This window comes from Amblyraja radiata, unplaced genomic scaffold, assembly GCF_010909765.2.
Source record: "Amblyraja radiata isolate CabotCenter1 unplaced genomic scaffold, sAmbRad1.1.pri scaffold_472_ctg1, whole genome shotgun sequence".
Classification (NCBI taxonomy): domain Eukaryota; kingdom Metazoa; phylum Chordata; class Chondrichthyes; order Rajiformes; family Rajidae; genus Amblyraja; species Amblyraja radiata.
The window spans coordinates 60,045-75,521 of NW_022630558.1; the positions used below are offsets into that span (position 1 = coordinate 60,045).

General features: G+C 53.2%; 1 protein-coding gene across 1 annotated transcript; it reads left to right on the top strand.

The window, feature by feature from the left end:
* The first annotated feature begins 761 nt into the window (after window positions 1-761).
* Window positions 762-15,199, top strand: LOC116970005 (slit homolog 3 protein-like). Its single transcript, XM_033016755.1, has 4 exons — window positions 762-864; window positions 6,002-6,863; window positions 11,970-12,809; window positions 13,787-15,199. The coding sequence occupies exons 1-4, from the start codon at window positions 762-764 to the stop codon at window positions 15,066-15,068; spliced, it is 3,087 nt and encodes a 1,028-aa protein (XP_032872646.1). The 3' UTR covers window positions 15,069-15,199.
* The last annotated feature ends 278 nt before the right edge of the window (window positions 15,200-15,477 follow it).

Here is a 15,477-nt window from a genome sequence, read left to right on the forward strand (position 1 = left end):
GAGGATCTGGCACCCGAAACGTCGCCCGTTCCTTCCCTCCATAAGCCGCCTGTCCGCTGAGTGATCGAGCATTGTGTGTGTATTTTCAGGTACGTGAGGAAAACCCGACTCGGAGAGTGTGGTGTGTGCATCGCCAGCCGTGTGGCAGGGATGGCCATCGTAACCTCACTCTCGAGCAACTCTGCCCAGTCTCCACCACCCAGACGCCAGCCGCTCTGTCTCTGCCCCCCCCTCCACCCTGGGCCGTCTGCGACCCATCGCGGGCTTGGCAGGGAAGGTGAACTGAACTGACAGCCACCGCTCCCTCCAGTCCGTCCCTCCCTCCCTACCGGAGGACACCCAGGTTCTCCCTCTTGTCTTCCAATTCCATCCGTTCCGTCTCTCTCGGCTCGTTCGGGAACCTCTCGAAGCTCCGCCACCTCGACCTCTCCGACAACGGCTCGGGCGCTTGGAGGGCGACCGCCCCGCTGCCGCTGGAGTGGCTGGACCTCTCCTCCAACGCCTTGACCGCCATTCCCCACCTGGGGAACCTGCCGCATCTCAGGAAGCTGGTCCTGGATGGCAACGGGATCGCGGATCTCCCCCAGGGGGCGTTCGAGGGCTTGGTCAACCTGACCGAGCTCAGCATCCGGGGCAACGCCATCGGTCATCTCCCCGACCAGCATCTTCCACCCGCTCCACAACCTCCAGCTCCTCAACCTCGCGTCCAACCGCATCCAGAACTTCCCCAACGTGCCCTTGGACGGGCTGGAGGGCTGCAGATGTTAGACATCTCCAATAACAGCCTGAGAACAATCCCCACAGACCTCTTTAAGAACAACGACACACTTCTCTACGTCTACCTGTACGACAACCCCTGGCACTGTGAGTGTGGCTCGGTCAACTATCTCAAAGACTGGATGGATGGCAATGACGTGTACAGGTACGTGGGGGGGGGACCTCCGACCTTGTCCCCACCTCCAACGGGACTCCACCACCATCCACATCCTCCCCTTTCCTGAACAAGGGGTCACACACAGTTTAAGAATAAGGGGTCGGCCATTTAGGACTGAGACTAGACTAAGTGGGACCCGTTGGGTCCCATGTTCACACGGGAGGGCTGGTCCCCCCAACGCAATATTCCACCTCTCCACCAATTCCAATATTGGTGGCCAGTGGGGCGGGGGCTTTCTGGAGCGCTAGTATGGGGACAGTGGGCTGAAGGGACTGGTTAGTATGGACATTGTGGGCCAAATGGATTCTCGGGGTGGCAGCTCAGTCACTCAAGCCGGATGTGCTGGCAACTCACTAACGGCTGGTGGGCTGGCAGTTGACTCACGGCTATTCCTTGAAATTGCATTTCAAGCAGGGTGCAATGCAACCTAATTCAAATGCAGTTTCCTACCATTTCAAGCAGGGTGCAAGGCCACCAAATTCAAGTGCAACAACCATTTTTTTTGCAGTGCAGCCTTTCAAACCAGTTACAACCACCAACAACAGCCATATTTTTTTGCAGTGCAGCCTTTCAAAGCAGTTACCACCACCAACAACAGCCATATTTTTTCCAGTGCAGCATTTCAAAGCAACCATATTTTCATTTTCAAACCACAATAAGGGCACTCACAGTTGAGTAGACATGAGTTCAGTGTTATTCAGAGCTCAGAGAGACGTGACCCTCTCGCTTCCTCCATCTTGCAGAGACTGAGTGAGGCACACCCCCATCCGGGTTTTATAGTCCCTTCCCGCTCCCACCAGCAGGAGCAGCAGAGAGAATGGAGACATTTTTAAAAACATTAATATCTCTCATTAAAACATTAATATGGAGCGGCTGAGCTTGTATCCTCTGGAGTTTAGAAGGATGAGAGGAGATCTTATTGAAACATATAAGATTGTTAAGGGTTCAAAAGGGAACTGCAGATGCTGGAATATCGAAGGTACACAAAATTGCTGGGGAAACTCAGCGGGTGCAGCAGCATCTATGGAGCGAAGGAAATAGGCGACGTTTCGGGCCGAAACCCTTCTTCAGACTGATGGGGGGTGGGGAAAAGAAAGAAGGAAAAGGGGAGGAGGAGGAGGAGCCCGAGGGCGGGCGGATGGGAGGGTGGGAGGAGACAGCTAGAGGGTTAAGGAAGGGGAGGAGACAGCAAGGGCTAGCCAAATTGGGAGAATTCAATGTTAATGCCATAAGGACGCAAGGTCCCCAGACGGAATATGAGGTGCTGTTCCTCCAATTTACGCTGTTGCTCACTCTGGCAATGGAGGAGACCCAGGACAGAGAGGTCGGATTGGGAATGGGAGGGGGAGTTGAAGTGCTGAGCCACCGGGAGGTCAGGTAGGTTATTGCGGATTGAGCGGAGGTGTTCGGCGAAACGATCGCCCATCCTACGCTTGGTCTCACCGATGTAAATCAGCTGACATCTAGAGCAGCGGATGCAGTAGATGAGGTTGGAGGAGATACAGGTGAACCTTTGTCGCACCTGGAACGACTGCTTGGGACCTTGAATGGAGTCGAGGGGGGAGGTGAAGGGACAGGTGTTGCATTTCTTGCGGTTGCAACGGAAAGTGCCCGGGGAGGGGGTGGTGCGGGAGGGAAGGGAAGAATTGACGAGGGAGTTGCGGAGGGAGCGGTCTTTGCGGAAGGCAGACATGGGGGGAGATGGGAAGATGTGGCGAGTGGTGGGGTCACGTTGGAGGTGGCGGAAATGGCGGAGGATTATGTGTTGTATTTGCCGGCTGGTGGGGTGAAAGGTGAGGACCAGAGGGACTCTGCCCTTGTTGCGTGTGCGGGGATGGGGAGAGAGAGCAGTGTTACGGGGTATGGATGAGACCCTGGTGTGAGCCTCATCTATGGTGGCAGAGGGGAATCCCCGTTCCCTGAAGAACGAGGACATTTCCGATGCCCTGGTATGAAATGTCTCATCCTGGGAACAGATGCGGCGTAGGCGGAGGAATTGGGAGTAGGGGATGGAGTCTTTACAGGGGGCAGGGTGGGAAGACGTGTAGTCCAGATAGCCATGTGAGTCAGTGGGTTTGTAATGTATGTCGGTCAGGAGTCTGTCCCCTGCGATGGAGATGGTGAGGTCAAGGAATGGTAGGGAAGTGTCGGAAATTGTCCAGGTGTATTGGAGTGCCGGATGGAAGTTGGTGGTGAAGTGGATGAAGTCAGTCAGTTGTGTGTGGGTGCAGGAGGTGGCACCAAAGCAGTCGTCAATGTAACGGAGGTAGAGGTCGGGGATGGGGCCCTGGTACGTCTCGAACAAGGATTGTTCAACGTACCCGACAAAGAGGCAGGCGTAGCTGGGGCCCATGCGTGTGCCCATAGCTACGCCTTGTGTTTGGAGGAAATGGGAGGAGTCAAATGTAAAGTTGTTGAGGGTGAGGACCAACTCCGCTAAGCGGAGGAGAGTGTCAGTGGCTGGGTATAGGTTGCTCCTCTGGTCGAGGAAGAACCGGAGGGCTCTGAGGCCATCCTGGTGGGGGATGGAGGTGTAGAGTGACCGGACATCCATGGTGAAGATGAGGGGGTGAGGGCCCAGAGAGTGGAATGCGTGGAGGCGGCGGAGAGTGTCTGAGGTGTCTAGAACATAGGTGGGGAGGGATTTGACCAAGGGGGATAGGATGGAGTCAAGGTATGTGGAGATGAGTTCGGTGGGGCACGAACACGCTTGTTAAGATTGTTAAGGGATTGGACACGCTAGAGGCAGGAAACATGTTCCCGATGTTGGGGGAGTCCAGAACCAGGGGCCACACAGTTTAAGAATAAGGGGTAAGCCATTTAGAACGGAGACGAGGAAACACTTTTTCACCCAGATAGTTGTAAGTCTGTGGAATTCTCTATCTCAGAGGGCGGTGGAGGCCGGTTCTCTGGATACTTTCAAGAGAGAGCTAGATAGGGCTCTTAAAGATAGCGGAGTCAGGGGATATGGGGATAAGGCAGGAACGGGGTACTGATTGGGGATGAACAGCCATGATCACATTGAATGGCGGTGCTGGCTTGAAGGGCCGAATGGCTTACTCCTGCACCTATTGTCTATTGTCACCCCTCATAGAAACATAGAAACATAGAAATTAGGTGCAGGAGTAGGCCATTCGGCCCTTCGAGCCTGCACCGCCATTCAATATCATGGCTGATCATCCAACTCAGTATCCCGTACCTGCCTTCTCTCCAACCCTCTGATCCCCTTAGCCACAAGGGCCACATCTAACTCCCTCTTAAATATAGCCAATGAACTGGCCTCGACTACCCTCTGTGGCAGGGAGTTCCAGAGATTCACCACTCTCTGTGTGAAAAAAGTTCTTCTCATCTCGGTTTTAAAGGATTTCCCCCTTATCCTTAAGCTGTGACCCCTTGTCCTGGACTTCCCCAACATCGGGAGCAATCTTCCTGCATCTAGCCTGTCCAACCCCTTAAGAATTTTGTAAGTTTCTATAAGATCCCCTCTCAATCTCCTAAATTCTAAGAGTATAAACCAAGTCTATCCAGTCTTTCTTCATAAGACAGTCCTGACATCCCAGGAATCAGTCTGGTGAACCTTCTCTGCACTCCCTCTATGGCAATAATGTCCTTCCTCAGATTTGGAGACCAAAACTGTACGCAATACCCAGGTGTGGTCTCACCAAGACCCTGTACAACTGCAGTAGAACCTCCCTGCTCCTATACTCAAATCCTTTTGCTATGAAAGCTAACATACCATTCGCTTTCTTCACTGCCTGCTGCACCTGCATGCCCACTTTCAATGACTGGTGTACCATGACACCCAGGTCTCGCTGCATCTCCCCTTTTCCTAGTCGGCCACCATTTAGATAATAGTCTGCTTTCCTGTTTTTGCCACCAAAATGGATAACCTCACATTTATCCACATTATACTGCATCTGCCAAACATTTGCCCACTCACCCAGCCTATCCAAGTCACCTTGCAGTCTCCTAACATCCTCCTCACAGCCAACACTGCCCCCCAGCTTAGTGTCATCCGCAAACTTGGAGATATTGCCTTCAATTCCCTCATCCAGATCATTAATATATATTGTAAATAGCTGGGGTCCCAGCACTGAGCCTTGCGGTACCCCACTAGTCACTGCCTGCCATTGTGAAAAGGACCCGTTTACTCCTACTCTTTGCTTCCTGTTTGCCAGCCAGTTCTCTATCCACATCAATACTGAACCCCCAATGCCGTGTGCTTTAAGTTTGTAAACTAATCTCTTATGTGGGACCTTGTCGAAAGCCTTCTGGAAGTCCAGATACACCACATCCACTGGTTCTCCCCTATCCACGCTACTAGTTACATCCTCGAAAAATTCTATAAGATTCGTCAGACATGATTTACCTTTTGTAAATCCATGCTGACTTTGTCCAATGATTTCACCACTTTCCAAATGTGCTGCTATCCCATCTTTAATAACTGACTCTAGCAGTTTCCCCACTACCGATGTTAGACTAACTGGTCTGTAATTCCCCGTTTTCTCTCTCCCTCCCTTCTTAAAAAGTGGGGTTACGTTTGCTACCCGCCAATCCTCAGGAACTACTCCAGAATCTAAAGAGTTTTGAAAGATTATTACTAATGCATCCACTATTTCTGGAGCTACTTCCTTAAGTACTCTGGGATGCAGCCTATCTGGCCCTGGGGATTTATCGGCCTTTAATCCATTTAATTTACCCAACACCACTTCCCGGCTAACCTGGATTTCACTCAATTCCTCCAACTCCTTTGACCCGCGGTCCCCTGCTATTTCCGGCAGATTATTTATGTCTTCCTTAGTGAAGACGGAACCAAAGTAGTTATTCAATTGGTCCGCCATATCCTTGTTCCCCATGATCAACTCACCCGTTTCTGACTGCAAGGGACCTACATTTGTTTTAACTAATCTCTTTCTTTTCACATATCTATATTTCATATATTTCATATATCCTCAGATATATATTATCCATGTATCTCCCTCTTCCCTGACTCTCAGTCTGAAGGAGGATCTGGACCCGAAACGTCGCCCGTTCCTTCCCTCCATAGATGCCGCCTGTCCCGCTGAGTGACTCGAGCATTGTGTGTGTATTTCAGGTACGTGAGGAAACCCGACTCGGAGAGTGTGGTGTGTGCATCGCCCGCCGTGTGGCAGGGATGGCCCATCGTTAACCTCACTCTCGAGCAACTCTGCCCAGTCTCCACCACCCAGACGCCAGCCGCTCTGTCTCTGCCCACCCCTCCACCCTGGGCCGTCTGCGACCCATCGCCGGGCTTGGCAGGGAAGGTGGAACTGAACTGCAGCCACCGCTCCCTCCAGTCCGTCCCTCCCTCCCTACCGGAGGACACCCAGGTTCTCCTCTTGTCTTCCAATTCCATCCGTTCCGTCTCTCTCGGCTCGTTCGGGAACCTCTCGAAGCTCCGCCACCTCGACCTCTCCGACAACCGGCTCGGGCGCTTGGAGGGCGACCGCCCGCTGCCGCTGGAGTGGCTGGACCTCTCCTCCAACGCCTTGACCGCCATTCCCCACCTGGGGAACCTGCCGCATCTCAGGAAGCTGGTCCTGGATGGCAACGGGATCGCGGATCTCCCCCAGGGGGCGTTCGAGGGCTTGGTCAACCTGACCGAGCTCAGCATCCGGGGCAACACCATCGGTCATCTCCCCGACCACATCTTCCACCTGCTCCACAACCTCCAGCACCTCAACCTCGCGTCCAACCGCATCCAGAACTTCCCCAACGGTGCCTTGGACGGGCTGGATGGGCTGCAGATGTTAGACATCTCCAATAACAGCCTGAGAACAATCCCCACAGACCTCTTTAAGAACAACGACACACTTCTCTACGTCTACCTGTACGACAACCCCTGGCACTGTGAGTGTGGCTCGGTCAACTATCTCAAAGACTGGATGGATGTCAATGACGTGTACAGGTACGTGGGGGGGGGGACCTCCGACCTTGTCCCCACCTCCAACGGGACTCCACCACCATCCACATCCTCCCCTTTCCTGAACAAGGGGTCACACACAGTTTAAGAATAAGGGGTCGGCCATTTAGGACTGAGACTAGACTAAGTGGGACCCGTTGGGTCCCATGTTCACACGGGAGGGCTGGTCCCCCCAACGCAATATTCCACCTCTCCACCAATTCCAATATTGGTGGCCAGTCCAGGCTTTCTGGAGCGCTAGTATGGGGACAGTGGGCTGAAGGGACTGGTTAGTATGGACATTGTGGGCCAAATGGATTCTCGGGGTGGCAGCTCAGTCACTCAAGCCGGATGTGCTGGCAACTCACTAACGGCTGGTGGGCTGGCAGTTGACTCACGGCTATTCCTTGAAATTCCATTTCAAGCAGGGTGCAATGCAACCTAATTCAAATGCAGTTTCCTACCATTTCAAGCAGGGTGCAAGGCCACCAAATTCAAGTGCAACAACAGGTTTTTTTTGCAGTGCAGCCTTTCAAACCAGTTACAACCACCAACAACAGCCATATTTTTTGCAGTGCAGCCTTTCAAAGCAGTTACCACCACCAACAACAGCCATATTTTTTCCAGTGCAGCATTTCAAAGCAACCATATTTTCATTTTCAAACCACAATAAGGGCACTCACAGTTGAGTAGACATGAGTTCAGTGTTATTCAGAGCTCAGAGAGACGTGACCCTCTCGCTTCCTCCATCTTGCAGAAACTGAGTGAGGCACACCCCCATCCGGGTTTTATAGTCCCTTCCCGCTCCCACCAGCAGGGGCAGCAGAGAGAATGGAGACATTTTTTAAAACATTAATATCTCTCATTAAAACATTAATATGGAGCGGCTGAGCTTGTATCCTCTGGAGTTTAGAAGGATGAGAGGAGATCTTATTGAAAGATATAAGATTGTTAAGGGTTCAAAAGGGAACTGCAGATGCTGGAATATCGAAGGTACACAAAATTGCTGGGGAAACTCAGCGGGTGCAGCAGCATCTATGGAGCGAAGGAAATAGGCGACGTTTCGGGCCGAAACCCTTCTTCAGACTGATGGGGGGTGGGGAAAAGAAAGAAGGAAAAGGGGAGGAGGAGGAGGAGCCCGAGGGCGGGCGGATGGGAGGGTGGGAGGAGACAGCTAGAGGGTTAAGGAAGGGGAGGAGACAGCAAGGGCTAGCCAAATTGGGAGAATTCAATGTTAATGCCATAAGGACGCAAGGTCCCCAGACGGAATATGAGGTGCTGTTCCTCCAATTTACGCTGTTGCTCACTCTGGCAATGGAGGAGACCCAGGACAGAGAGGTCGGATTGGGAATGGGAGGGGGAGTTGAAGTGCTGAGCCACCGGGAGGTCAGGTAGGTTATTGCGGACTGAGCGGAGGTGTTCGGCGAAACGATCGCCCATCCTACGCTTGGTCTCACCGATGTAAATCAGCTGACATCTAGAGCAGCGGATGCAGTAGATGAGGTTGGAGGAGATACAGGTGAACCTTTGTCGCACCTGGAACGACTGCTTGGGACCTTGAATGGAGTCGAGGGGGGAGGTGAAGGGACAGGTGTTGCATTTCTTGCGGTTGCAACGGAAAGTGCCCGGGGAGGGGGTGGTGCGGGAGGGAAGGGAAGAATTGACGAGGGAGTTGCGGAGGGAGCGGTCTTTGCGGAAGGCAGACATGGGGGGAGATGGGAAGATGTGGCGAGTGGTGGGGTCACGTTGGAGGTGGCGGAAATGGCGGAGGATTATGTGTTGTATTTGCCGGCTGGTGGGGTGAAAGGTGAGGACCAGAGGGACTCTGCCCTTGTTGCGTGTGCGGGGATGGGGAGAGAGAGCAGTGTTACGGGGTATGGATGAGACCCTGGTGTGAGCCTCATCTATGGTGGCAGAGGGGAATCCCCGTTCCCTGAAGAACGAGGACATTTCCGATGCCCTGGTATGAAATGTCTCATCCTGGGAACAGATGCGGCGTAGGCGGAGGAATTGGGAGTAGGGGATGGAGTCTTTACATGGGGCAGGGTGGGAAGACGTGTAGTCCAGATAGCCATGTGAGTCAGTGGGTTTGTAATGTATGTCGGTCAGGAGTCTGTCCCCTGCGATGGAGATGGTGAGGTCAAGGAATGGTAGGGAAGTGTCGGAAATTGTCCAGGTGTATTGGAGTGCCGGATGGAAGTTGGTGGTGAAGTGGATGAAGTCAGTCAGTTGTGTGTGGGTGCAGGAGGTGGCACCAAAGCAGTCGTCAATGTAACGGAGGTAGAGGTCGGGGATGGGGCCCTGGTACGTCTCGAACAAGGATTGTTACAACGTACCCGACAAAGAGGCAGGCGTAGCTGGGGCCCATGCGTGTGCCCATAGCTACGCCTTGTGTTTGGAGGAAATGGGAGGAGTCAAATGTAAAGTTGTTGAGGGTGAGGACCAACTCCGCTAAGCGGAGGAGAGTGTCAGTGGCTGGGTATAGGTTGCTCCTCTGGTCGAGGAAGAACCGGAGGGCTCTGAGGCCATCCTGGTGGGGGATGGAGGTGTAGAGTGACCGGACATCCATGGTGAAGATGAGGGGGTGAGGGCCCAGAGAGTGGAATGCGTGGAGGCGGCGGAGAGTGTCTGAGGTGTCTAGAACATAGGTGGGGAGGGATTTGACCAAGGGGGATAGGATGGAGTCAAGGTATGTGGAGATGAGTTCGGTGGGGCACGAACACGCTTGTTAAGATTGTTAAGGGATTGGACACGCTAGAGGCAGGAAACATGTTCCCGATGTTGGGGGAGTCCAGAACCAGGGGCCACACAGTTTAAGAATAAGGGGTAAGCCATTTAGAACGGAGACGAGGAAACACTTTTTCACCCAGATAGTTGTAAGTCTGTGGAATTCTCTATCTCAGAGGGCGGTGGAGGCCGGTTCTCTGGATACTTTCAAGAGAGAGCTAGATAGGGCTCTTAAAGATAGCGGAGTCAGGGGATATGGGGATAAGGCAGGAACGGGGTACTGATTGGGGATGAACAGCCATGATCACATTGAATGGCGGTGCTGGCTTGAAGGGCCGAATGGCTTACTCCTGCACCTATTGTCTATTGTCACCCCTCATAGAAACATAGAAACATAGAAATTAGGTGCAGGAGTAGGCCATTCGGCCCTTCGAGCCTGCACCGCCATTCAATATCATGGCTGATCATCCAACTCAGTATCCCGTACCTGCCTTCTCTCCAACCCTCTGATCCCCTTAGCCACAAGGGCCACATCTAACTCCCTCTTAAATATAGCCAATGAACTGGCCTCGACTACCCTCTGTGGCAGGGAGTTCCAGAGATTCACCACTCTCTGTGTGAAAAAAGTTCTTCTCATCTCGGTTTTAAAGGATTTCCCCCTTATCCTTAAGCTGTGACCCCTTGTCCTGGACTTCCCCAACATCGGGAGCAATCTTCCTGCATCTAGCCTGTCCAACCCCTTAAGAATTTTGTAAGTTTCTATAAGATCCCCTCTCAATCTCCTAAATTCTAGAGAGTATAAACCAAGTCTATCCAGTCTTTCTTCATAAGACAGTCCTGACATCCCAGGAATCAGTCTGGTGAACCTTCTCTGCACTCCCTCTATGGCAATAATGTCCTTCCTCAGATTTGGAGACCAAAACTGTACGCAATACCCCAGGTGTGGTCTCACCAAGACCCTGTACAACTGCAGTAGAACCTCCCTGCTCCTATACTCAAATCCTTTTGCTATGAAAGCTAACATACCATTCGCTTTCTTCACTGCCTGCTGCACCTGCATGCCCACTTTCAATGACTGGTGTACCATGACACCCAGGTCTCGCTGCATCTCCCCTTTTCCTAGTCGGCCACCATTTAGATAATAGTCTGCTTTCCTGTTTTTGCCACCAAAATGGATAACCTCACATTTATCCACATTATACTGCATCTGCCAAACATTTGCCCACTCACCCAGCCTATCCAAGTCACCTTGCAGTCTCCTAACATCCTCCTCACAGCTAACACTGCCCCCCAGCTTAGTGTCATCCGCAAACTTGGAGATATTGCCTTCAATTCCCTCATCCAGATCATTAATATATATTGTAAATAGCTGGGGTCCCAGCACTGAGCCTTGCGGTACCCCACTAGTCACTGCCTGCCATTGTGAAAAGGACCCGTTTACTCCTACTCTTTGCTTCCTGTTTGCCAGCCAGTTCTCTATCCACATCAATACTGAACCCCCAATGCCGTGTGCTTTAAGTTTGTAAACTAATCTCTTATGTGGGACCTTGTCGAAAGCCTTCTGGAAGTCCAGATACACCACATCCACTGGTTCTCCCCTATCCACGCTACTAGTTACATCCTCGAAAAATTCTATAAGATTCGTCAGACATGATTTACCTTTTGTAAATCCATGCTGACTTTGTCCAATGATTTCACCACTTTCCAAATGTGCTGCTATCCCATCTTTAATAACTGACTCTAGCAGTTTCCCCACTACCGATGTTAGACTAACTGGTCTGTAATTCCCCGTTTTCTCTCTCCCTCCCTTCTTAAAAAGTGGGGTTACGTTTGCTACCCGCCAATCCTCAGGAACTACTCCAGAATCTAAAGAGTTTTGAAAGATTATTACTAATGCATCCACTATTTCTGGAGCTACTTCCTTAAGTACTCTGGGATGCAGCCTATCTGGCCCTGGGGATTTATCGGCCTTTAATCCATTTAATTTACCCAACACCACTTCCCGGCTAACCTGGATTTCACTCAATTCCTCCAACTCCTTTGACCCGCGGTCCCCTGCTATTTCCGGCAGATTATTTATGTCTTCCTTAGTGAAGACGGAACCAAAGTAGTTATTCAATTGGTCCGCCATATCCTTGTTCCCCATGATCAACTCACCCGTTTCTGACTGCAAGGGACCTACATTTGTTTTAACTAATCTCTTTCTTTTCACATATCTATATTTCATATATTTCATATATCCTCAGATATATATTATCCATGTATCTCCCTCTCCCCTGACTCTCAGTCTGAAGGAGGATCTGGACCCGAAACGTCGCCCGTTCCTTCCCTCCATAGATGCCGCCTGTCCCGCTGAGTGACTCGAGCATTGTGTGTGTATTTCAGGTACGTGAGGAAACCCGACTCGGAGAGTGTGGTGTGTGCATCGCCCGTCGTGTGGCAGGGATGGCCCATCGTTAACCTCACTCTCGAGCAACTCTGCCCCGTCTCCACCACCCAGACGCCAGCCGCTCTGTCTCTGCCCACCCCTCCACCCTGGGCCGTCTGCGACCCATCGCCGGGCTTGGCAGGGAAGGTGGAACTGAACTGCAGCCATCGCTCCCTCCAGTCCGTCCCTCCCTCCCTCCCGGAGGACACCCAGGTTCTCCTCTTGTCTTCCAATTCCATCCGTTCCGTCTCTCTCGGCTCGTTCGGGAACCTCTCGAAGCTCCGCCACCTCGACCTCTCCGACAACCGGCTCGGGCGCTTGGAGGGCGACCGCCCGCTGCCGCTGGAGTGGCTGGACCTCTCCTCCAACGCCTTGACCGCCATTCCCCACCTGGGGAACCTGCCGCATCTCAGGAAGCTGGTCCTGGATGGCAACGGGATCGCGGATCTCCCCCAGGGGGCATTCGAGGGCTTGGTCAACCTGACCGAGCTCAGCATCCGGGGCAACGCCATCGGTCATCTCCCCGACCACATCTTCCACCCGCTCCACAACCTCCAGCACCTCAACCTCGCCTCCAACCACATCCAGGACTTCCCCAACGGTGCATTGGACAGGATGAAGGATCTGCAGATTTTAGACATCTCCAATAACAGCCTGAGAACAATCCCCACAGACCTCTTTGAGAACAACGGCACACTTCTCTACGTCTACCTGTACGACAACCCCTGGCACTGTGAGTGTGGCTCGGTCAACTATCTCAAAGGCTGGATGGAAGACAATGACGGGAACGTGTACAGGTACGTGGGGGGGGGGGGACCTCCGACATTGTCCCCACCTCCAACGGGACCCCACCACCACCCACATCTTCCCCTCTCCAGTACCAGGGGTCACACACAGTTTAAGTATCAGGGGTTGGCCCTTTTGGACTGAGATGAGGAAACACTTTCTCACCCAGAGAGTTGTGAATCTGTGGAATTCTCAGCCACAGAAGGCAGTGGAGGCCGATTCACTGGATGTATTCAAGCGAGAGTTAGATTTGGCTCTCAGGGCAAACGGAATGAAGGGATATGGGGAGAAAGCAGGAACGGGGAACTGATTTTAGATGATCAGCCATGATCATTTAGAACGGCGGTGACTGCGACTACATTTTATCTCTTTGTTTTGTTGTTACTTTCTCCCAGCCAACAATGATCTGATCCCCACCCGCTTTGTCCTGGTTTCACACCTTACACTTCCTTATCAAGTCATAGTCACAGAGTGACACAATGTGGAAACAGGCCCTTCGGCCCAACTTGCCCACACCGGCCAACATGTCCCAGCTACACTAGTCCCAATTGCCGTCGTTTTCTCCATATCCGTCCAAACCTGTCCTATCTATGTATCTGTCTAAATGATTCTTAAACGTTGGGATAGTCCCAGCCTCAACTAACTCCTCCGGCAGCTCATTCCATACATCCACCACCCTATGTGTGAAAAATGTACCCCTCAGATTCCTATTCAATCTTTTCCCCTTCATTTAAACCTATGTCCTCTGGTCCTCGATTCCCCTACTCTGGGCAAGAGACTCTGTGCGTCTACCCGATCTATTCCTCTCATGATTTTATACACCTCTAAAAGATCGCCCCTCATCCTCCGATATATATTATCTATGTATCTCCCTCTCCCCTGACTCTCAGTTTGAAGGAGGGTCTGGACCCGAAACGTCGCCCGTTCCTTCTCTCCATAGATGCCGCCTGTCCCGCTGAGTGACTCGAGCATTGTGTGTGTATTTCAGGTACGTGGGGGAACCCGACTCGGAGAGTGTGGTGTGTGCATCGCCCGTCGTGTGGCAGGGACGGCCCATCGTTAACCTCACTCTCGAGCAACTCTGCCCCGTCTCCACCACCCAGACGCCAGCCGCTCTGTCTCTGCCCACCCCTCCACCCTGGGCCGTCTGCGACCCATCGCCGGGCTTGGCAGGGAAGGTGGGACTGAACTGCAGCCACCGCTCCCTCCAGTCCGTCCCTCCCTCCCTCCCGGAGGACACCCAGGTTCTCCTCTTGTCTTCCAACTCCATCCGTTCCGTCTCTCTCGGCTCGTTCGGGAACCTCTCGAAGCTCCGCCACCTCGACCTCTCCGACAACCGGCTCGGGCGCTTGGAGGGCGACCGCCCGCTGCCGCTGGAGTGGCTGGACCTCTCCTCCAACGCCTTGACCGCCATTCCCCACCTGGGGAACCTGCCGCATCTCAGGAAGCTGGTCCTGGATGGCAACGGGATCGCGGATCTCCCCCAGGGGGCATTCGAGGGCTTGGTCAACCTGACCGAGCTCAGCATCCGGGGCAACGCCATCGGTCATCTCCCCGACCGCATCTTCCACCCGCTCCACAAACTCCAGCTCCTCAACCTCGCCTCCAACCGCATCCAGGACTTCCCCAACGGTGCCTTGGACGGGCTGGAGGAGCTGGACGTCTCCGACAACCTCCTGTCCTCTCTTCCCCCGTCTCTCCTGGGCAAGTCCGCCCTGCTCCGCCTAGCGCTCCATGGCAACCCTTGGGTCTGCGATGACCACATCCACCACCTGTCCCGATGGATCCGGGCCAACCCGGGCAAGGTGCGGGGACCCAACGGGGCCGCGGATGACACCGCCGCCGTCTGCAGGGCCCCCGTCCAGTTGAACGGCGTGCCCTTGGTTCGAGTCCCGCTGCAGGTCAAGCCCGTTGACGACGCCTTCACCGCCTGGGCGCGGAGGTCCGGTCTTCTCCTGGACGGGCCGGGGTCCAGACCCTCCTGTTGGGCTCAACTCCTCCTCCACTGCTTCGCCCTCTTCCTGGTGGCGATGGAGCTCTGCGCCCTCTCCTTCTACACTCTCGGCTTCTACCGCCGCCTCTGCCGGCCACTCAAGCCGCTCGGACGCGGGGTCAGGTTGGTCCGCTACAGCCTGGTGCTGCCCGACCTCCGGCAGGTCTACCCCCCACCCGGCCCCCACCCCAACCCCGACCTCCGGCAGCTGGTGGACGAGTACGATGCGGGCAGTGCCACACAGGGAGAGGCAGACACGTTCACCAGCTTCCAGTGAAAGACCCACCACTGCCGGACGCTCGCAAGTGGCAAGAACAGACCCGGCCACAAACGTTCTCCACAGATGCTGCCCGACCCGCTGGTACTCCAGTACTCTGTGCTTTTTTTGTATAAACCAGCAACTGCAGTTTCTTTGTCACCAAGTTACTCCAGCACTTTGTGTATTTTTATAAACCATCACCTGCAGTTCCATGTATCTGAGTTACTCCAGTACTTTGTATTTTTTTTGTATAAACCATCACCTGCAGTTCCACCTATCTGAGTTACTCCAGCACTTTGTATTTTTTTTGTATAAGACAGCATATGCAGTTCCTTTATCACCAAGTTACTCCAGCACTTTGTGTCTTTTTATAAACCATCACCTGTAGTTCCAAGATTCTGAGTTACTCCAGCACTTAGATGTTATA